General features: G+C 37.4%; 1 protein-coding gene across 5 annotated transcripts in view; it reads left to right on the plus strand.

Annotated features, from left to right (window-relative positions):
• The window catches only part of HIBCH (3-hydroxyisobutyryl-CoA hydrolase), an 87,977-nt gene that overhangs the window by 40,109 nt on the left and 24,367 nt on the right, over positions 1-23,501 (plus strand). For all 5 annotated transcript variants that reach the window (XM_060152454.1, XM_060152451.1, XM_060152450.1 and 2 more), the window contains 3 exons: positions 10,111-10,189; positions 18,385-18,530; positions 21,033-21,119. In XM_060152454.1, the coding sequence (XP_060008437.1) occupies positions 10,111-10,189; positions 18,385-18,530; positions 21,033-21,119 (312 nt within the window). The remainder of the gene's footprint in view (positions 1-10,110; positions 10,190-18,384; positions 18,531-21,032; positions 21,120-23,501) is intronic.

Genomic DNA, 23,501 nt, shown 5'->3' on the forward strand with positions numbered 1-23,501 from the left:
GCCTGCGACCATTTATTCTTTCTGTTAGCACTCAGAATACAAAGTTGCATAGGTTTTGAGCGGACTGCCGAAACTCTATTTTTCTTATAAGCTCTGTGCAGTTTTGTAGAGCCTGAGGATTTTTTTCAGTAACTCATCATGTTATAGCAGAGAAACCTGTATTGAAAATTGGTCAGTAGAAAAGATAATGCAAGGAAATGTGACAGAAATAGAGTGACAACCAAAGTAAGTCCAGAATGGAATACAAAAAAATGTTTATTGGCCAGAGGCAGAACAAGGAACCTATAAAAGACACTGAAAAAGGGGGGCCCAGAGGGGCAAACCAGAAGAGTGGACTTGTCATGGGAACCTTCAAGTTGGCTTTCGTGCCCCAGAAATCTTTGAGAGTTTCTTTGCTTTGTGGCAAAGAACCATATTCCAGGTTGTTTTGTACATTTTATTCAACAGACCTAAAATAGGGTGTTTTTCCAAGGCAGCCCTGGTTACTTTTAGTAGGAAATGATGGTTAGCAATAATAATCTGGGCACTAGTTAAGTTGGTAATTGTTTATAGGCCTTTTTGAAGAGAACTAAGAATATGTGTTTTATTTTTAAGAGAAAATAGGTCCTAGATCCTGAGTTCAGTACTTCCTATTCAAATTTAGATTCTTACTTCTTTGATATTTGTAACTTTCTTCTCATGTATGTTGAAAATCTTTATTTAAAAAAAATAATATTAAGATTGTGACAAATTTGCTTTGTCCTAATGTGTATAATAGTTTCAGAATAACAATAAATGTTATTATGAAGAATAGTCACTTGAAATACTGTCTTTGCCCTATACCAAAATTTTTTAGTAACTTAGCTTTTTCATACTTTTCCAGAGTATTCAACTTGGTTCTCATGAAATAACTCTTTATTTATGACTGACGTTTGGTAAACTCTGAACTCAACAGATCAGAGAAGTATCAGGTATATCAAAAAGTAGCCAGAGGGCTTCCCTGGTGGCACAGTGGTTGAGAATCCACCTGCCAATGCAGGGGACAGGGGTTTGAGCCCTGGTCCGGGAAGATCCCACGTGCCATGCAGAGTGACTAAGCCCGTGTGCCACAACTACTGAGCCTGCGCTCTAGAGCCCATGCTCCGCAACAAGAGAAGCCACTGCAATGAGAAGCCCGCGGGCACCGCAACGAAGAGTAGCCCCTGCTTGCCCAAAGACCCAATGCAGCCAAAAATAAAATAAATAAATTTATATATAAAAAAAAGTAGCCAGAGAGTAGCTTTCAGGATGCTAGTTAATATAGATATTAGTTTTACAGAGTTAAGGGAAATTGTTGGTAAATCTGAGGTCAATTAAGAGTATTCCTGTTATAATAGTTCTTCTTGTTTGAATATATGATATGAGGCAGTGGTTTCTTAGAGCTTCTCTTTTTAAACATCTATTAAATATGCTTGGGATTGACATACACACTAATCTGTATAAAATAGGTAACTAATAAGAACCTGCTGTATAAAAATAAAATTCAAAAAATAAATATGATAGACATTTAAAATATAATATGTGGTATGTTATAATATATTGGGGGAATGTGATTATTTAGGCAAAAACCTTGAGCAGGAATCCAGGAGGTACGTAAGAGTTATTTCTAATTTATGTTTTGTTTTTTTTAATTAATTAGTTAATTAATTAATGGCTGCGTTCGGGCTGTGTTGGGTCTTTATTGCTGCGCAGGCTACTCTCGTGGTGGTGCACTGGCTTCTTATTGCGGTGGCTTCTTTGTTGCAGAGCACGGGCTCTAGGCACGTGGGCTCAGTAGTTGCAGTGTGTGGGCTTCAGTAGTTGTGCCTTGCGGGCTCTAGAGCGCAGGCTCAGTAGTTGTGGCGCACGGGCTTCGTTGCTCCACAGCATGTGGGATTTTCCCGGACCAGGGCTCGAACCCGTGTCCCTTGCATTGGCAGGCGGATTCTTAACCACTGTGCCACCAGGGAAGCCCTCTAATTTATGTTTTAATGTATGATGTACCAGAATTATATTTCTGCTCACTGGCTTTTTTTAAAATTGAGGTGTAATTGACATATAATGTTTTAGGTGACAACATAATGATTTGATGTATGTATATGTTGTGAAACCATAAGTTAACACTCATCACTACACATAATTGAAAAAAATTTTTTTTCATATAACTTTTAAGATTTACTCTCAGCAGTTTTCAAATATCTCTCTGATATTTCTGTTTAAAGTAAAACTGCACCTCCAAGGATGGTAGACTGTTAATTCATAAATAAATTAAATATTTCTACCGCAGTTATTTGTTTCTGCTGAATATAATTTTTGTCCAAAAATAACATGAATTATATGAATCCAAAGCAGGATAATGTAAATGCTCTCTGTAGTCTATCAGAATACATTAATAGGACTTCCCTGGTGGCGCAGTGGTTGAGAGTCCGCCTGCTGATGCAGGGGACACGGGTTCATGCCCTGGTCCGGGAAGATCCCACATGCCGCGGAACGGCTAGGCCCGTGAGCCGTGGCCGCTGAGCCTGCGCGTCCGGAGCCTGTGCTCCGCAACGGGAGAGGCCACGACAGTGAGAGGCCCGCGTACCGAAAAAACAAAAAACATTAATATTATGTAATCGGTATGTTAATACTATTAATATGCAATATTAGTCTGTTAATATTAATGTGAGAAGCATAATAAAAATAACTGTTTTTACTGGGTAGGCTGCTGATCTAAGGCATGTGGTCCCAGAGATACATTATGAAACTTATTTTATGATTATGATATTAACTTTTATACCATAGTGACATAATGTGTGATGAAAATCTATTTGAATTTCTAACAGAAATATATACCTAATTTCAAAGAACCATTTATAATCTTGAATGATGGTGAGAGAAGACTCTCATGTACTCACTGATACTGAGATGCAGTGTTCATTCTGGACAGGAGCTTACTCATTCTCTCTGATTAGAATTTAAATTCATGGCTCTTTGTGTGAGCATTTGTCACATCACCCCATTGTATGCCTTTCTGAGTTTGTTTTCTTTACTGTGGTTGTTGGCGCTGGTTACTCTGGAACATTTATTTTTATTTTCATTTGGCTCAAAAAGACTATTGTGAAACAATTTCAATTAGTAATATAGTACAGAGAACTCCAGTGTATCCTTCATCCACATTCCCTATTATTTCCGCATTTGTTTTATTTTCTCTTCTTCTCTCCCACACGTGTCTATGGATAATTTTTTTCTGAACCATTTGAAAGTTGAAGACGTGATAATTCTTTATTGCTAAATTTTTCAGTGTGTATTACTTAAGAATAAGACACCAAAATCAGGGAATTTAACACTGATGTATTATTATCTGGAACATTTCTTTTTCAGGCACCAAATTAAATTGTTCTACATGTGTTTTTGTTTTTGTGTTGGGGGATTAATCTTGCCATTAGTATAAATCATGGAGTAATTGACTATATATTAAATTAACTTTAAATATCTGTATAATTATCAATTTTTAAAAATGTGCTTTTTGTCTAGAATAGTAATATCTGGAAATATAGAAGTGATACTCATTTCTAGTTACTGATAAGCATATTTGCATTTTGAAGGATTTAATTGTGCTTTTTAAGTAATTATAATGAGATCTTCTTTAAAAGCCTTAAAGCTATACCAGCCTTTTTCCTTTGTTGAACAGTGAAAACTCATCTAGCTCTAGTCTCTTAATTAAAAAAAAAAAAGTCTTAGATGGCCTGAGTTTTGCATTTAAGAATGCCAGACTTTAAACAAGTAGGATACGAGTTTGACTACATTCATATGTTCGGTTACTTATGCTTATCCATATTAATATTCTCTGTACTAGATTATAAATATGGATCAGATTCATTTTACTTTATCTTCACAGTGTCAGTACAGTACTGCAATGAAGATTGTTTAATAATAATCCAAGTAAAAAACAATGTCAGAATGCTTGAGACACCATAACTATAAGGCACAGAAGGGTTAAATGTAAGGTAATAGAAAAAGTGTTTACCAACACTAAAATAACTGATACAGCTATTTTAATATCAAATAAGGTACTATGGCAAAAGCTTTTACTTGATATAGGACATTTCATAGTTATAATAAACAGGTATGACAAATCAAAATTTGTATGTCCTGTGAATCTTTCTGTTGTGTATTTTTTCTCTTAGGCTTTAGTCATGTGGTCTTATGTCAGATTATTTCTAATTGAGTGCCGGTTATTTCTAAATGAGTTATTTCTACTTGAGTATTATTTGAGCCCTGATATGGCGTAATCTTCCTACCATCGTTTCTAGTAGGAACCTAGGCTAAGGGCACTAGCAATCCCAGATCATCTCAATCCCGTCAGGAATGGGAGTATTTGAAGCTGAGCATTTGAATCCAGGCCACCCTAACTTCTAATGTGTAACATTTTGGGGCCCAGTTCAGCAAGCCCTCAATTTCGGTTCTTATTCTCTTAGCAGATAGGGCTTAGTTCAGTCTGTTGAAAGCTATTCAGCTTTTTACCTTCTTAAGTTCAGTGTAGTCAGATTCTGAAAGTAATTTTAGTGACTCTAATCAGCTATAGAAAGATATTTTATAAATGCTTGTCTAAAACTCTCAATTTATAGCAATATGAAGCTGAACAGAATTGCTTAATGAGTTTCATAATGTACAGTATTACACTGAGAAACAATGGGAACAAACCTCTGCCTCTGTGAAATAACTCTACTGGTGTGATATTTTCAAACATTTAAAAATGTTTAATCTTGCAAAAAAGTAGAAAACCCTTAAAGGGGAAATAGACAAAACCACAATCCTAGGAGAAGATTTGAACATACTTCTTTCAATGACAGATGAAGCAGAGACATAAACAGTATATGTACATATATACACATACATTTTACATGCATGCACATGGTTTGAACATGGTCCAATAAACAATCCAATTAACATGGACTCAGTAACTGTAGATTTCATGTTCAATTCATGTGTGCATGGAACATTTACCAAAATTGGCCATAGAGTTAGTCTCAGCATATTCCAAAGGATTAATCTTACAGACTGTTCTCTGGCCCCAGTGGAATTAAGCTAGTAATCAATAATAGACAGAAAATCCTGAATGTTTGGAACATGTTTCTGCTACACTTTGAGGGTATGGAAGGATTACTTAAATTACACTAAATGGATTACACTAAATGTACCATAAACAAAAATAACCGATTCGATTGTGCTAAAATTAAGAAGCTCTATTTATTCCAAGACATCATTAAGAGAGTGAAAAGGCGAGCCACAGACTGGAAAATAGGTATTTGGAATACAGTCCCTTGTTCTCAGCAGGGGATTGGTTCCAGGACCCCCATCCGATGCTAAAACCCAAGGATGCTGAAGTCCATTGTATAAAATAGCATAGTATTTGCATGTAACATACGCACATCGTCCCGTATATTTTAAATCATCCCTAGATTACTTACGATACCTAACACAGTGTAAATGCTATGTAAGTAGTTGTAAACGGTGTAAATGCTATGTAAATAGGTGTTGGTATGCAGCAAATTCCAGTTTTGTTTTTTGGAACTTTTTGTTGGAATTTTTTAGAAAATATTTTTGGTCTGTGGTTAGTTGAATCTGCAGATGAGGAGCCATGAATATGGAGGGCTGACTATACATATATTTGACAAGAAATTATATGAAGGATGTAGAAAGAATTTCTACCTATCAATAAGAAAGTCCAATGGAAAAATGAGCAATAGATTAGACATTTCATAAAGAGAATATGCAGATGACCAAAACATGACAAAGCACTCAATTGCATTAATCAGCAAGAAAAGGAAAACTGAAACCACAATGAAATACTAACATATACTCACTAGAATGGCTAAAATGTTTTCTATGTGAGTCTGTTTCTGTTTTGTAAATAAATTTATTCGTATTATTTTTTTAGATTTCATATGTAAGTGATGTATGATATTTGTCTTTCTCTGTCTCACTTCACTTAGAATGATAATCTCTAGGTCCATCCATGTTTCTGCAAATGGCATTTCATTCTTTTTTATGGCTGGGTAGTATTCTATTGTATATATATACCACATCTTTATCCATTCATCTGTTGATGGACATTTAGGTTGCTACCATGTCTTGGCTATTGTAAATAATGCTGCTTTGAACATTGGGGTGTATGTACCTTTTTGAATTAGAGTTTTTGTCTTTTCCGGATATATGCCCAGAAGTGGAATTGCTGGATCATATGGTAACTCTATTTTTAGTTTTTTAAGGAACCTCCATCTGTTCTCTGTAGTGTTTGAACCAATTTACATTCCCACCAACAGTGTATAAGGGTTCCATTTTCTCCACACCCTCTCCAGCATTTATTATTCGTAGACTTTTTCATGATGGCCATTCTGACTGGTGTGAGGTGATACCTCATGGTAGTTTTGATTTGCATTTCTCTAATAATTAGTGATGTTGAGCATATTTTCATGTGCCTGTTGGCCATCTGTATAGAATGGCTAAAATGTGAAAGACAATTTCAAGCATTGGTGAGGATATGGAATACAAACTCATATTGCTGCTGGAGTAGAAATTGGTATGACTGCTTTGGAAAATTGTTTGATCTCGTCTTTTAAAGTTGATTGAATTAATACTCTGACCCAACAGTTTTACAACCCAACCAAAATGTATGTACTTATGCCCCAAAAGACATGTGTAAGAATGGTCATTGAATCGTTATTTGCAGTAGCCCCAAACTGAAAAACCTAACTAGCTATTCACAGTAGAATGAAAATAGTTTATTCATACAAAGGAATGCTGTACAATGAAAGAAATTATTGCTACACACATGAATAAATCTTGCAAACATAACACTGACTGAAGTCAAATAAATAATACTCTATGGCTCTATTTATATCAAGATCAAAACCTGAAAAAGTTAATCTCATTTTGTTAGAAGTCAGGATAGTAGTTACCTGAAGGATGGGGAGGGAGTAGTGGCTGACAGGGTGCGTAAAAGAATTTCTGATAATTTTTATCTGGGTTTTGGTTACAAGGATGTGTTCATTTTGGGATAATTCACTGGACCTGTGTGCTAGCTGTTTGTACTATTTGTGTACTTTCGATTGTATATTATATGTCAATTAAGAGAAAAAAAAAAAAAGCCAGTGTGGCTGACAAGAGTGAAAGTGAGGAAAGTGGAGAATGGTAGACCATAAGATCAGGGAGATAGAAAGGGACCAGATCACGTAGGGCCTTATCAGCCAGGATGAGGAATTTCAGTAATATTTTAATGGGATGGGGAGTCACTGGAGAGTTTTGGGCAGGAGAATGACATGAACTGATTTACATTTAATAAGTTTACTTGGCTGTTGTGCAGAGGATGGATTGTGGCAAAAACAGAAGCAAGAGAGACTAACCCAGGCAAGAGATGATAGTGACTTCACCTAGGGTTGCAACAGTGGCGATGAAGTGGCTCAGTCCAAGATATATTTTGAAGTTAGTGCTATCAAGACAGATTCATAGGGCTTCCCTGGTGGCGCAGTGGTTGAGTCCGCCTGCCGATGCAGGAGACACGGGTTCGTGCCCCGGTCCGGGAGGATCCCACATGCCGCGGAGCGGCTAGGTCCGTGAGCCATGGCCGCTGAGCCTGCGCGTCCGGAGCTTGTGCTCCACAACGGGAGAGGCCACAACAGTGAGAGGCCCGCGTACCGCAAAAAAAAAAAAAAAAAAAGGAAAAAAAGGTTCATAGATTAGATTGTAAGATCAGAAAGAAAGGATGATGCTGAAATTTTTGGCCTGAGCAGCTGGGTGAATGATGGTGCTATTTGCTGAGATGGAAAAGACTGAGGGAGCAGCATGTTCAAAGAGAAATCAAGAGGTTTACTTGTGATGCATGAACATTGAGATACATATTAGATGTTTAGGTGGAGATGTTAAGTAAACAGCTAGATATAGAATTCTAGAGAATTCAGGGGTGGGAAAATAATTTGTCTTTAATGTTACAGTGCTTAAAATCTTGGGGCTCTTGGAAGAGATCACCTGCGGAATGAATAGAAAGAACAGAGTACAGGTGAAGTGGAGTAGAGGGATGATATCTGATCATTGGGGCGGATCAACATTTTGATGTCAGGGAGAAGAGAAAGAACAACTAATGAGTTAGAAGGAAAACCAGGAGAGTGTAGTGTCTCAAAGCCAAGTCAGGTGTTTCCTGAAGTAGAGAGTGAGCCACTGTCAAATGCTACAGAGATTTATAATTATGTGATAAATGAAATTTGACTGCTGGGTTGGGTAGGATGCAGGGAGAGTATTTGAGGAGAGTTAGGAATTGGAATAAATTTTACATTTGGGGAATGAATCTGTATAACCGGTTGTTAATATAATAAAACTTGAAGACTGAAGCCTTTTTAGTCTAGCAAAGGAGTATCTGCTAAGATTAATGGTTAATAGTATGTAATGGTAAATTTTGGAAATTTCAAGGGGGATTTAATATAAGCAACCTATAATGGATTCTTTTATATAAGATACAAAAATTAGATATGAATCTGCCATGAGAGTGCTACACCCCTTTCAACGTGGATCAGTATTTATGTCCTTAGTATCTCCAAGTCAGGTGGCTTGAATTTTCCCGGTCTTCATTTCATCTTAATTGAAAGGCATTTTAAATTGGCTCCTGATGGTACTGGTGTCAATGACCTCTTATTTGGAAAGCTTTTCATTAATAACTTCTTACTAAAATTTTGAAGTCTTTGACTTTGTTCATTATTTTATCAGCCATGGCTGAAACAAAATAACTGAATCAATGAATATGGGATCTATAGCTTCTACATGAAAGAGTACAGGGCTTATAAATTTCTTTCTTTCTTGAATTTAGGGGGTAGGGAGGGCCCTGTGTAGAGAATTTGGGCTGTTAGTGGTTCTTTTGCAAAGGAATGAGGATTCCAGAAGATAGAATGGGAATGACTGTCGGGGAGAGCAGTGTTAGGAAAAAGCACACAGCAGTATTGGGATGAATTTATTAGAGGCCGAAGGCCTAAGACAGCTATTGTGTGATGCTGAATCATGACAGAATCTGGGTCTGGTTCTAACTGAAAATGTGGTGAAGAGACATTTTTAATTGAAAAGAACAGGCACTCACCCAAACAGATCCAGAAAAGAGAAGGGAGCAGTTAAGAGACAAGTGCAGGGAACAAATGGGAATCCAAAGACAAAAACGCAACATAGCTTGTCTTCCTGAAAATTGAACTGCAAGTGTGGGCTTAAGGCAAGTTTGAGTAGTGCATTTGCCTGTTTTTCTCTCTCCAGCTATTTCTGTTTGCTTTGTTCTCTGTGTTGTACAGGCTACATGCACTAAACAATCTAATAGAAGTTCTGAATAATGTGAAAAACATAACATAAGAAATGTATGTCACAATGTGAGCACAGACAAACTTGGATACTTTGTAAACACATGTATACCTCTTATTTTATTCAAATATATCTGTTGATTCAGAGATGACTGTTAAGTTTGTCATTTTCAGTGACATTCAACAAGTCAGAAACAGACTTTCAGCCAAATCTTTTTATTTTGTAACTTGTGTTTAGTAATGGATTTTTAAGAGTTAAATAGTTACTAAGTGTTGTATCTGAGAAAAATGATGTTGCTAATTATATTTGATGAACTATGTGAATAAATAAAATGTGTTAATATTCTATTTAAGGCTACTGAAATTTGCTAGAATAGGTTGGTTATGCTTTTTTGATGATTGGTTCCACTAAGAATACTCAGTGGTTCTGGGAAGAGTCAGTATTCTATAATGCTGCATCTAGTTTGAAATAAGAGGTAATTGGGGAAGAAGACCTGAAGCATAACACAGGATACTAATCAAAAACATTTTAGCTAAAACAAATCTGTTCCAGATATCAGGGATACCCATGTACTTTTCACCCAGAAAATTCTTCTGAAATTGTGTGGTTTAGGGTTTCCCTCCCGTCTATCTCCTGAAATTCCTTTAAAGAAATTCTTTATGAAGAATTATATATAATATATATTATGTATATCTTTGTATATGATATAATTTACTTGGTTTATAATGTTTGTGAATGTGAGGTTTTTTTTTTTAACGCCCGCAGTATTTTTAAAACAATTTTTTGCCTTTTCCCTAGGGAGTTGGTCTCTCAGTTCATGGGCTATTCCGAGTGGCTACTGAAAAGTCTCTTTTTGCAATGCCAGAAACAGCAATAGGTAAAAAAAAAAAAAAAAAAAAACAAATTTTTCATAATTACTTTTACAATTTTCGTCTTTTGATACATTTCAGATTACAGTTATTGAAGGAATTGATGGAATCTTGTATGAAAGAACTTTTAAAAATAAATTATAATAGGAAGATACCTAAAAGTTTATATTAGCTCATACTTGTATCTGAAAACACAAAGGCAAGCATATTTAAACTGGAGACACTAGCGCACTGTAGTCGATTTTATTTATTTATTCTTATTGAAGTATAGTTGATTTACAATGTTGTGTTAATTTCTGCTGTACATGTCTTTAATTTTAGATGAAAGATTATTAGAGGAAATATCTTGCATTCAGATCTATGCTCCATTTTGAGTTAACTTTTGTATGTGGTGAGAGGTATGGATCAAAGGTATAGATCAAAGTTTATTATTTTGCATAGGGAGATAAAATCATTCCCACATCATTTTTTGGAAAAAGCTACTATTTCTCCACTGATTGCCTTTGCACCTTTGTATGTGCTGATCTTGGTGCCAACACCACACTGTCTTGATTACTGTTGCTTTATAGTAAGTCTTGATCAAGTAATGATAATCCTCTAATTTTGTTCTTTTTTTTTCTTTCAAGTTGTTTTGGCTCTATAGATCCTTTGTATTTCTATGTGAATTTTAGAGTGATTTTGTAAGTTTCAACAAAAAGCCCTGTTAGAATTTTTATTTGGATTGTCTAAGATCTATCAATTTAGGGAGAATTGATATCTTAACAATGTTGAGTCTTCAGACCTGTGAGCAAGGTATATCTTTCCATTTATTTAGGTCTTCTTTAATTTCCCTAAGCCATGTTTTGTAGTTTTCAGTTTCTTATACATCTTTTGTCAGATTTTTCCTTAAGTATTTCATATTATTCAATGATATTATAAATGATACTTTTAAAATCTAGTTCTGATGTTATCAATATATAGAAATATAATTGAGTTTTGAACTTTGTATCCTGCAAACTTGATAAACTAACTTATTAGTTCTAGTAGATTTTTTGTAGATTGAATTGGATTTTCTAAATAGATAATTATGTTGTTTACAAATAAAAAACATTTTACTTTTTTCTTTCCCATCTGGATATTTTTTATTTTTATTTTTTCTTGCCTTATTCCACTGGGTAGAACCTCCAATACAATGTTGAACAGATACGTTGAGAGTGGGCCTTCTTGCCTTGTTTGGGATCTTAGGGGGAAAACATTAAGTCTTTCACCAATTAAGTACGATATTAGGTATAAGTTTTTCATAGGTGCCCCTTATCAGGATGAGGAACTTTCCTTGTGTTCCTAGATTTCTGAGGGGTTTTATTAGGAATGGACTTTGGATTTTGTAATTTTTTTCAGCATGTGTTGAGATGATCATTGGTTTTTCTTTTTTAGTTTGTTAAGTGAGGATTACTTTGATTGGTTTTTTTAACATTAGAGTAACCCTGCTTTGCTGGAATAGATCTCACTCTAGTATGATGTGTCCTACTTTTTATATGTTGTTGGGTTTGATACACAAAAATTTTATTTGGAATTTTTGCATCTATGTTCATGAGGGATATTGGTCTGTAGTTTTCTGGTAACATCATTTTGATTGCTTCATTTTGGTATCTGGATAATGCTGGGTTCATTTCTGGAAAAGTTCAGGTAGAATTGATTCTTTTTTTTCTTTTTTTTCATGTGTTTGGTAGAATTCACCAGCGAAGCCATCTAGGCCTAGAGTTTTCTTCGTGGAGAGGTTTTTAACTACAAATTCAAAATCTTTAATAGATGTAGGCTATTCAAGTTATCTGGGATTTTTTGCACAAACTTTAGTAATTTGGGTCTTTTAAGGAGTTTGTCCATTTATTAGCATAAAATTCATTTCCTTATTATCTTTTTAGTATCTGTAGAATCTATAGTAATACCTGGCTCTCTCATCCTTTTTTTTTTGGTCATGCTATGCAGCATTTGGGATCTTAGTTCCCTGACCAGGGATCAAACCCGTGCCCCCTGCATTGGGAGCGTGGAGTTTTAACCACTGGACTGCCAGGGAAGTCTCTCTCTCATTCTTTTTTTTTTTTTTTTTTTTTTTTTTGCGGTATGTGGGCCTCTCGCTGTTGTGGCCTCTCACGTTGCAGAGCACAGGCTCCGGATGCGCAGGCTCAGCGGCCATGGCTTATGGGCCCAGCCGCTCTGCTGTGGGATCTTCCCGGACCGGGGCACGAGCCCATGTCCCCTGCATCGGCAGGCGGACTCTCAACCACTGCGCCACCAGGGAAGCCCTCTCATTCTTGATATTAGTAATTTGTCTTCTCTTTTTTTTTTCGATCACTCTAATTAGAGGTTTATTAATTGATCTCAAAAGAAGTTTTTTGATTTTCTGTTTTATTGATTTCTGCTCTGATATTTATTACTTCCTTCTACTTACTTGAAGTTTTATCTCCTTTCTCTAGTCTCCTAAGGTGAAACCTGAGGTCATTGATATGAGACCCAGGTATAGAATTCTATTCTGATGTTTAAATGTCAGTACTTTAAAGATTTTGCTACACCATCTCATTTATGTTGTTTTCCATGAGAAATCTGCTCTTATCCTTATCTTCATTCCTCTGTAAATAAGTCTTTTTTTTTTTTCTTTTTTAATTTCTCTGGCTGCTCTTAAGATATTCTGCTGATCACTTGTTTTGGTGTGCCTTGATCCCTTGATTATGACGTACCTTTTTGTAGCTTTCTTCCTATTTCTTATGATTGTGTTTATTGGGCTAGTTAGGTTTATAGTTTTTGTCAGATTTGGAAATTTTGACATTATTTCTTCAGATATTTTTCTGTCCCCCCCATTTCCTTTTCAGGAAGTCCATTTAAACTTTCGTTAAGCTAACTCATGTATTGTTGATTTTTTTAATTTCTTTTTTTTATTTTAGATATTTGCTATTCATGTGTTTTCAAGTTTGCTAATCCTTTCTTTTGCAAAGTCAAAACTGCCCTTAATCCCATTCAGGTATTTTTTAGCTTATACATTCATCTTAGTTTTCATCTATAGTAGTATCATTTGGGTCTTCTTAAAAATATATATTATTTTTTATTTTTTAAAATTTATTTTATTGATTTATTTTTGGCTGTGTTTGGGTCTTGTTGCTGCGCGTTGGCTTTCTCTAGTTGCGGAGAGTGGAGGCTACTCTTCATTGCGCTGTGTGGGCTTCTCATTGCAGTGGCTTCTCTTGTTGTGGAGCACGGGCTCTAGGCACATGGGCTTCAGTAGTTGTGGCATGTGGGCTCAGAGTTTGTGGCTTGTGGGCTCTAGAGTGCAGGCTCAGTAGTTGTGGCTCACGGGCTTAGTTGCTCCGCGGCATGTGAATCTTCCCAGGCCAGGGCTCGAACCTGTGTCCCCTGCATTGGCAGGCGGATTCTTAACCACTGCGCCACCAGGGAAACCCCTCTTATTTGCTTTTATTTAACTTTTTGAACATATGGTATATGTTTATTATAACTGTGTTGATGTCCTTGTTTGCTAATTTTTATGTTTATGTCAGTTCTGGGTCAGTTTTTCTCATTTTGTTTTTTTGTTTTGTTTTATTTGTCTTTATAGATAATGTTACAACATTTCAAACTTTATTCAAACACACCAGTGGTGGCAAAGAGCACAAACAAGTGACAGGCACGATTGCTAACGCCAGGATCAAAGGCCAGGAAGGAGCTCGAGAGAGCCTGTTGGTCCCTGCCTTCCCCACACCTTGCTGTCACTTTCGAGTTTTTTTTTTTGTTGTTTTTTTTTTTACTGGCGTATAGTTGCTTTACACTGCTGTGTCAATTTCTGCTGTACAGCAAAGTGAATCAGCCATATGTATATATATGACCCTTCTTGTTTGTATTTCCTGCCCATTTCGGTCACCACAGAGCACTGAGTAGAGTGCTGTGCTATACAGTAGGTCCTCATTAGTTATCTATTTTATACATAATAGTGTATATATGTCAATCCCAATCTCCCAATTCATCCTCCCCACCTTTTCCCCCTTGGTGTCCATACGTTTGTTCTCTACATCTGTGTCTCTATTTCTGCTTTGCAAGTAAGATCATCTATACCATTTTTCTAGATTCCACATATATGTGTTGATATACGATATTTGTTTTTCTCTTTCTGACTTACTTTACTCCGAATGACAGTCTCTAGGTTTTTCCACGTCTCTGCAACATTTCTGGATCAATTTTGATTGATTGTTTTATCACGTCATCATGGGTGGCAATTTCTTGCTTTTTTAGATTTCTGGTAATTTTTAACTGGATTCTAGACATTGTTTAAGTTTTACTTTGTTGAGTGCTGGATATTTTTGTATAGATGGTTCCCAACTTATGGTGGTCTGACTTACAATTTTTTGATTTTACAATGGTGCAAAAGCAATATACATGTAGTAGAAACTGTACTTTGAATTTTGACCTTTTCTTTGGCCGGCCATATCCGGTACCATACTCTCATGTGATGCTGGGCAGTGGCAGCAAGCCATAGCTCCTATGCAGCCACACAATCACAAGGATAAATAACTGATACTTAGAACCATTTTTAGCATAACACTCAATAAATTATATGAGATATTCAACACTTTATTATAAAATAGGCCTTGTGTTAGATGATCTTGCCCAACTTTAGGCTAATGTAAGTGTTCTGAGCACATTTAAGATAGGCTAGGCTAAGCTATGATGTTTGGAAGTTAGGTGTATTAATGCATTTTTGTCTTATGGTATTTTCAACTTATGATTTGTGATGGATTTATCAGGATGTAACCCCAATGTAAATTGAGGAAGATCTATATTCTTATAAATATTCTTGAGCTTGCTTCTGGGATGAGGTTATGTTACTTGGAAACAGTTTGTTCCTTTCAGGTCTTTTAGTTTTTTTAAAAATTTATTATTATTATTTTTTTTTAGATGCAAGGTTGGAGCAGTGCTCAGGCTAGGGCTAATTATTTCCTACTACTGAAATGAGACCCTTCTTTGCCTTCTACTCAGTGCCCCCACGAATCCTGAGTTCTCACAGTCTGATTGGTGGCAACAGGCACTATTCTCAGCCCCATGTAGGTTCCCAGTACCGTTCTCTATAATCCTTTACTGTGGTTCTTTCCATAACCTCAGGCAGTTTCTTCATACACATGTACTGATCAGTACCAAGCTGAGGACTTAAGGGAGACACTCTGCAGATCTCCAGAGTTTTCTCTCTGTGCAGCTCTCTCCTCTCTGGTACTCTCTTCTGGGAATTCTGTCTGCCTCAGTCTCCCTGGATTCTTAGCTTTATTCCCCTCAAATCAAGGGCTGTTCTGGGCCTGGACATTCTCTCAAGGCTTTAAGCTGGAGCTTTTGTAGAGTTTACCTCACTTGTTTTCAGATATTCACAGATCACTTACCTTTATTCCCTGATGGTCCAGTTTGTTGAAAACTGATATTTCGTATATTTTCTATAGTTATTTCAAGTAGGAGAGTAAAGTTAGTCCCTCTTACTCCATCTTACCCAAAGTGTAATTCTCCTGGATGGCTACTTTAGATTAGATGGTTAAAGAGGTTTTCCAAGGAGATGTCCTTTAGGTTGAGATTTGCATGACAAGAGGGAAGGAGCTATATTAATATCTTAGAACAGAATACTGTGGTGTTAAGAAGTTAGTCTAAAGCAAGAATAAAGCTTTACTGGTTCAAGAAACCACATAGAATCAACTGTCTGAATCAAGGGCAGGAGTGTTATACTGTGCTCTTCAAGAGGTACACAGGGACCTCTGGTGAAGAGTTTGGATTTAAACCTAAACATTATGGTAAACTGTGGGAGAGTTTAAAGCAGGGAGTGGCATGGTCTGGTTTACATTTTAATACCATCATTCTGGCTGCTTTAAGGATAATGGATTGTAGGGGGCGCAAGAGTAGAGAGGCTTGTTAGGAGGTCATTACATTAATCTAGAGCTCTGCTGTCTGATACTGTAGCCACTAACCACAGATGGCTACTTAATATAAATTAAATTTAAATAAATTCAGTTCCTCAGTTGCAAAGTGTTTAATAGCCACATCTGGTTAGTGGCAGCATAGATTATAGAACATTTTCATCATCATAGAAAATTCTATTGGATAGCACAGGTCTAGAGAGAGATAATTTTAAGCTTGGAGTAATATGGAGCTATAGAGTTGGAATAGAGTGGATAGATTTAGAAAATGTTTTGGAGTTAACTTGCTTGCTGATATAATGAATCAGGAATAACTCCAAGGTGTTTAGGTAGTGCTACTAGATGGATGAGGTCAATTAGGGAAGGAACAGTATGGTTGGAGGGATGAGAATCAGGAGTTGTGTTTTTGCCATGTTATATCTGGGATGCTTATTATCTATGTGGCTAAATCTAGAATGCAGATTTGAGAGTTTGTATTCAAGGGAAAAAGGCATAACTAGATAGACAGATTTGGGACTGTATTGGTCTGCTAGGGCTGCCATAACAAAATACCAAGACTGGGTAGCTTAAACAACATTTATTTCTCCCAGTCCTGGAAGCTGGAAGTCCAACATCAAGGTATTGGCAGGTTTGGTTTCACCCAGGGCCCCTGTCCTTGGCTTGTAGACAGCTGCCTTCTCTCTGTACTCACATGGCCTTTCCTCTGTGTGTGCCCTCAGTGTCTCTTCCTCTTACAAGGACACCAGTCCTATTAGATAAGGCCCCCACTCTTATAACCTCACTTAACCTTAATTACCTCTTTAGAGGTCCTTTTCTCCAAATTGTCACATTGTGGGGTTAGGACTTCAGCTTAAGAATTTTGGGACACCATTTGGGACACAATTCCATCCCTAACAGGGACTGATCTGCATATAGATATTATCTAAAGCTATAAGAGCTAAGGAAATGCGTGTGTGGGGTATCGGAGAGCCTCAGATGAGGCCTAGGCACAGCAGTGGGCACAGGTCCAGCAAGGGAGGTGGAGCCAGTAAGGGGAACTGGAAAGAAGCAGCCATTGAGGCAAAGGGCGAAGAGGGAGAATGTGGGGCCCTGGAACACACAGAAGTGTTTTCACTTGGGCAGAGTGCTCCTGAGGTTCAGCAGCAAGTAGGAATGGATATTGAGGAACAGAAAGACGACCAGAGTGGCTGGAGTATAGTGAGTGAGTAGTAAGAGATGTAATTGAAAAAGTGGTCAGGGGCTTTGAAGACTGATAAAGGTGTTAGTTTTTTGTTTGTTTGTTTTTAATTTATTTTTTTATTTATTTTTTTCGGTATGCGGGCCTCTCACTGTTGTGGCCTCTCCCGTTGCGGAGCACAGGCTCCGGACGCGCAGGCTCAGCGGCCATGGCTCACGGGCCCAGCCGCTCCGCGGCATGTGGGATCTTCCCGGACCGGGGCACGAACCCGCGTCCCCTGCATTGGCAGGCGGACTCTCAACCACTGCACCACCAGGGGAGCCCCCTAGGAACTTTTTGACAAGTAGAACTGGGAAGAATTTGAATGCTTCTATTTTTATCTGAATTAATTGAAGCAATTTTCAAATAGGTGGATTATAAACCTAGAGGGTCACAATTGTTTAAGGAGCTCTTAAACACCAAAAAGTAGTGTACTGGCAAGTATTTGCATATATGCTATTTTTAGTTGTTGCCAGTAGAGAGAATAAGGGAATTTAAGAAATACTCATGGTTAAGAAAAGAGTAAGTGCAAGTGATTTAATTAGGTATAAACTTGTTCATTTAGTAGGACTAATGGTTATCACATCACTTTAAGTATCTTGAATATTAGATAATTGACTGTTTGGACATTGATTAAATGGTAATAATAATTTATCACATAATAGCCTTAGATTACATATATTTTTTTCCTGTGCTTATCATTTGGAAAGAAAATATTGTTTCAGTCTTTACCTACATTGGAGACTCTTAAAAAGTAGTAGTAGAGATGAGTAATTTAAGTAATATTTATCAAGTAGTTATATCCAGAACATTGTGCCGTCATATCCTTTATTGAGTTCTATAGAAATGAAACATGAAAAATTTGAAAAGTACCCCAATTAAGTTAGCACGATTTATAGCAAGTCTTTTGTGACATTGATTGCATTGTATAGTACGTTGTAGTACTGTGGTATAGTAATAATATTTTTACTGTAGATTCAGACTCCAGAGAAAAATGGCTCTTTGATCTCAAGTAAGGAGAGCTGAATTTATCTTTTTCATTTGAATCATTGTCTCTTTTTGTTTTTAATTACAGGGCTATTCCCTGATGTGGGTGGAGGTTATTTCTTGCCACGTCTTCAAGGAAAACTTGGGTGCTTCCTTGCATTAACAGGATACAGGCTGAAAGGAAGAGATGTGTATGCAGCAGGAATTGCTACACACTTTGTAGATTCTGAAAAGGTAATTACTTGGATGATTGCATTTTGTGTTGTTTGGAATAGCTCATGGGGAGGCAGTATGAGTGGTTGAGATTACAGGCTTTGGTCTCCATGGGTCTGAACCCTACATGTACCCTTAAAGCTGTGTGACCCTGGGTAAGCTCTCCAATCCTCATTTCCTCATATGCAAAATGGAAATAATTATATCTGGATCCAGGGCTGTTTTGCCTGGTACCTTCAGTGAATATTTTTTAATGAATAATTATAGTCTGTGTAAAAAAAAAAAAGTAATATTTTAAGAAAGTCTAATATATAAAAATCTGAATTTATGTATAAAAAGATAGGCTTTTATAAAGATATTTTTGAAAGATTCTTTTGTTTGTTTCCCTAGTGCATTTAAAAGTTTGTAAAATATGGTCTTAAAAACTCTTCTGAAGGGTATCTGTTGTAAGGGACACATATTACTTACCTTGGTCTTAAAACATTTTAAACAGCACGGTCAGTTTTCTTAGCCCAGGATAGCACAGTGGCAAAGGATGTGCAGATGGACAGCCTGGTTTTAAATCTTAGCTTGAATTTATCTTCTTTAGCCCCAGTTTTCTCATCTCCACGTTGAGGACGGCAGTTTTATCATAGCAGTTGAAAGTCATTGTGTTAAATGTAACAGAAGGCCCAGTTCAAGGTGGTTTTGCCTTAGAACTCCCAGCAAGAGATTTGGGATTTTTCTGCTTCAGCTGGCTTAGCTCAGTCTTATTGGACTGGCTTGTGCCTGAACCACATGGGTGGGTGGAATACACTGGCTAATCTATCCTAGCTAATGTGCTCCATCCCTGGAACTGTGGGGTAAAGTCAGTTTCCCAGGAAACCCATGGATTTCTGATCTTGAGGTAGGGGTGTTATGGGATAGGGGAAGGAATGCTATTAAAATGTATGAAGTATACAAAGTTGAAAGTTGTCCCCTTAACACTGTTACGAGGGCCTTCCATCACATTTGCCTGAATTTTCAGATATTTCTCTTTTTTAGATCTTTATGGGCATCCTTGGTCACATTGAGTAGGTGGCTGTCTCATTCTTCCCTTGAGCTGTAACAGGAAGCAAACATGGGTACTCCATTATTTGCCCTTGATTATAGTGGAATTTGGTTAAGGATGGGGGAGAGAGCTGATCCACAGCCCTTTCCTCTCTTAGTCAGATTGCCCAGTAATACATGCAGTGCATAGCCTACCATTTACAGGGCCTGTAGTGCATAACAGAAATGAATAATACACATTGGGAATGGGGCTAGAGGTGGGTACAAAAGATAAAAAACCATCTGTATCATCTGACAGAGTAAAGTATGGAAAGTGTACAAACAAAGAAAGGATTCAACGCATTGAATCCACTGAAGGAAGAGCTTACTTATAAGAAAGGACTGGAAGTTTTCTCATAGAGGTTGCAGTTCAGCTGGGCCTTAAGATAAGTATTGTCAGGAGAAGTTTTTCTGGATAGAGGAGACTTTAATGAGCAAGCCCCATAGGGGTAGGAAACCATTAGCTGTGTTTTAGAAACAGTAAAAAGTCCAATTGGCTGAGTGTAGGAAGAGGTATATGAGGGATATAGGGGGAAAGCTGTTGGAGGACAGAGGGAATGAAAAGTACCCACCGAACTGAGAAGGTATCTTGAGACCAAAAAATGAGGCAGGCGGCTCCATATAATCAGTGGATCAGTCTGTTAGAGGGTCACTTATGCTCAGGGTGGCATTGGGTGGACAGTGATCTGGCAGCATTCGCAACTGCACTCTGCACTGCTGAGGGGCCACTGGGATAGTTTTATAGTTGACCTTCGTGTATGGGGATATGTGCTTGGAAACAGGACATGCATTCCTAAATTGGGATTTATGAATGGGTAACTCGTCTCTTGGGCACTGGGAATACATACGTCAGTGAGAGTCTTCATCATTGTTTGGGGACTAACAGAGCATGGAGGCCACTTGGTCCTAATGAATATTAAACAATGTCTATTAACTATTGATACAAAGCCCTTGATGACAGAGAAGTGATTTACCACACAGTACAGTCCTGGGAAGGGTTAGTGGAAGGACAGGAGGAACTGTATGGGCCCAAGATGGTGTCAGTTATGTTAATAGCCAGTGTGGCTATATTATAGACCTGTGCATTGACTATAGTAGCCATTAGTCACATGTGGCAATTTTCGTTAAAATTAATTAAAATAAAATTTATAATTGGGATCTTTAGTTGCAACACTACATTTCGAGTGCTCAATAGCTAGAGGGAAACAAAGATGAATGTCTCTATTTCTCCTCTTCAATTTCTTTTGTATTTATCCATTCCTTGCAAGGCAGCATTTACTTTATGGGAATGTGTGTGCCTTCAACTTCAGTGAAAATTGCCTTCATTGATTCAGCTGAAGGGAGAGCATCATAATTTTAAGACAAGGATTTTTAAAAAGAATATAAGATTTCTAAAGAAAAAAAATTCTGTGTTGCTGTGGTGTTTTAAATGTTTTCCTTTTTCCCCCCCTGTAGTTAGGCATGTTAGAAGAAGATTTGTTAGCCCTGAAATCTCCTTCGAAAGAAAATATTGCAGATGTCTTAGAAACTTACCATGCAAAGGTAATCTTGTCAGTATTCTAACCTCAGATTTTAATTCATGGGGAAGGGGAAGTGACTGAAAAATTAGCAGTTGGTGAATATTATAGTTTGTGGATATAAATAAATGTACTGGGATTTATTTACTTTAAAGCTTGTTGGGAGTATCAGTGCTTCACAATCATTAGGATGGCCATCTGAGAAGATGACTACATGCAACTACACAGCTTGTTTTCTCATTGCTGGTGAATTTCAGTGCATAGCCTTGTGATTGGCCCTTGCAAGGGCTTTTTACAACGCACTGTGACATTTGTGTAATGGAGGTTCAGTGTTGATGCTATTTGTGGAGCTGCTAAAGTGAAACTCTGGTCTATATCGAAATATAATAACATACAATGCAGTGTTTTCTTTTAATTCCTTTTGTTGTCTAACTTAAATTCTCTTTTAAGAGCCAAGGATCTATAAAAATGCTACATGACTTCTAGTTAAACATGTTAGATGCCATATATGCTCCCTCCTGAAACCCCACTAAAATTGTAGCAAAGGAATAAGAAAGGCAGGAATCCACAAAGAGAAATAGAACAGAAAAGGAGACAGTGGCAGGCATGAGATGTCAGGATTTTGGAAGCTTGAAAGTGGAATGATGAGGGCAACTACTTTAGACCTGAGAACACCGAACTCAGTGGGGGAAGCCAATAAGAAATAAGCCAGTTCTTTCTGTAGACTCTTTGTAGGGTACTCTTTGTCTACTCTTTGTAGACAGGCCTCGCTGGCTAAGGGCAAGGGATAGGTGAGGTGCTCTACTGAAAAGAGGCAGAACATATTAAATGGGAAGAATTTTGGCCTCTTTTCCTAGTTGGTTTCCAGAACTCTTACGTACCATCTATCTAAGTTTGGGCAGCCATAGCAAAAATACCGTAGACTTGGTGGCTTAAACAGCAGAAATTTCTCACAGTTCTGGAGGCTGGAAGGTCCAAGATCAAGGTGCCAGCCTATTAGGTTCCTGCTGAGGAACCTCTTCCTGTTTTGCAGATGAATGCCTTCCTGCTGTGTCCTCACATAGCAGAGAGAGAAAGTGAGCTCTCTCAGGTCTCTGCTTATAAGGGTGCTAATCCCATCCTGAGGGCTCCATCCTTTTGACTTAATTACCTCCCAAAGGCCTCACCCCCAGATACTATCACATTGGGATTAAGATTTCAACATGAATTTTGTGGGGGCACAAACATTTAGTCAGTAGCACCATCCTACTCCCAAGCAGTTCATTAGAAGCAAAAGAAAACCTGTAGCTATTGACATTCGAGCACCCCTCTATGAAAAAAACATCCAGGACTGATCATCTCATAATGCATCAGACAATTGATAGTCCCATAACTGCAATTGACATTACACACAAAGCTTCCTAATTTTAGTGCTTCACATAGAATAACAAGGATTGCCAGGCATTAAAAACCGGAGATTGGCTAAAATAAAAAATGTACTTGAAGGAAGTAGGCAGTGCAAGGAGAAGAAGGAACCCTAACAATTATAGGTTTGTTTTTTTTTTTATCTTCAGATAAGAGGAAAATATTTCATCTGTGAAATAAGAACAGATGTTACGAAGAGAAATAGTTAAAGAATAAAAAGAAATTTAAAATGTGACAGTGAAATGGGGGAAAACCTCACAACAGCTTAGATTAAAATTGATGGATGAGGAAGACTCTAAGAGGATAATAAGGTGGAAAATGGAGAGAAAAGAAAACTTGGTATTATTCCAGGACGTCCAAACCTGTTAGGGATTTGTAACAGAGGAGAGGAAATATTTAGAGAAATGGTAACCGCCCCCTGACAAAATTACCCAGAACAGAAGAACGTGAGTACAGATTCATGGGCCCTGAATAGTTAGTGTATGAATATGAATACAGAGCATGTGAGCATTTCATCAGATTTTGTCAAAGCATCTGACAGTCTCTTACGTTGTCAAATTGGGTAAACGTGGGATGGATTATAGCGTGGGGGGATTGAGGCGCCTTCCCAAGGAGTTCTGTTAAATGTTTGGGTATTAGGCTGTAAGTGAAGCCGTCTTGGCCTTCTCTTAGTCAGTGTTTTCCTCAGTGATTTGGATGAGAATGTTGATGGTGTTTTGATCAGACTGATTTGAAACTAAGAAACTAAGTTAAATTAGGTAAACATGTTTGTGAAAAAAAAAACCAAGTTCAGAGTGATCTGTTTAATAGTAAAAATGTGAAATTTGATAGATGTGTTGGGAAACCCTCCATGTGTTTTCTTTTCCTTCTCACTACTACCACATTCACAACACTCCTGACTCCAGACGTTGTTGGTTTTCCACACATCAGGCAGTTCTCCATGACACAAGCTGGGTGTCTTGTGATTCCTTTCAATGCTGACACTGTCTACCTGAGGTTTTCA

This window comes from Lagenorhynchus albirostris, chromosome 6 (assembly GCF_949774975.1).
Source record: "Lagenorhynchus albirostris chromosome 6, mLagAlb1.1, whole genome shotgun sequence".
Taxonomy (NCBI): domain Eukaryota; kingdom Metazoa; phylum Chordata; class Mammalia; order Artiodactyla; family Delphinidae; genus Lagenorhynchus; species Lagenorhynchus albirostris.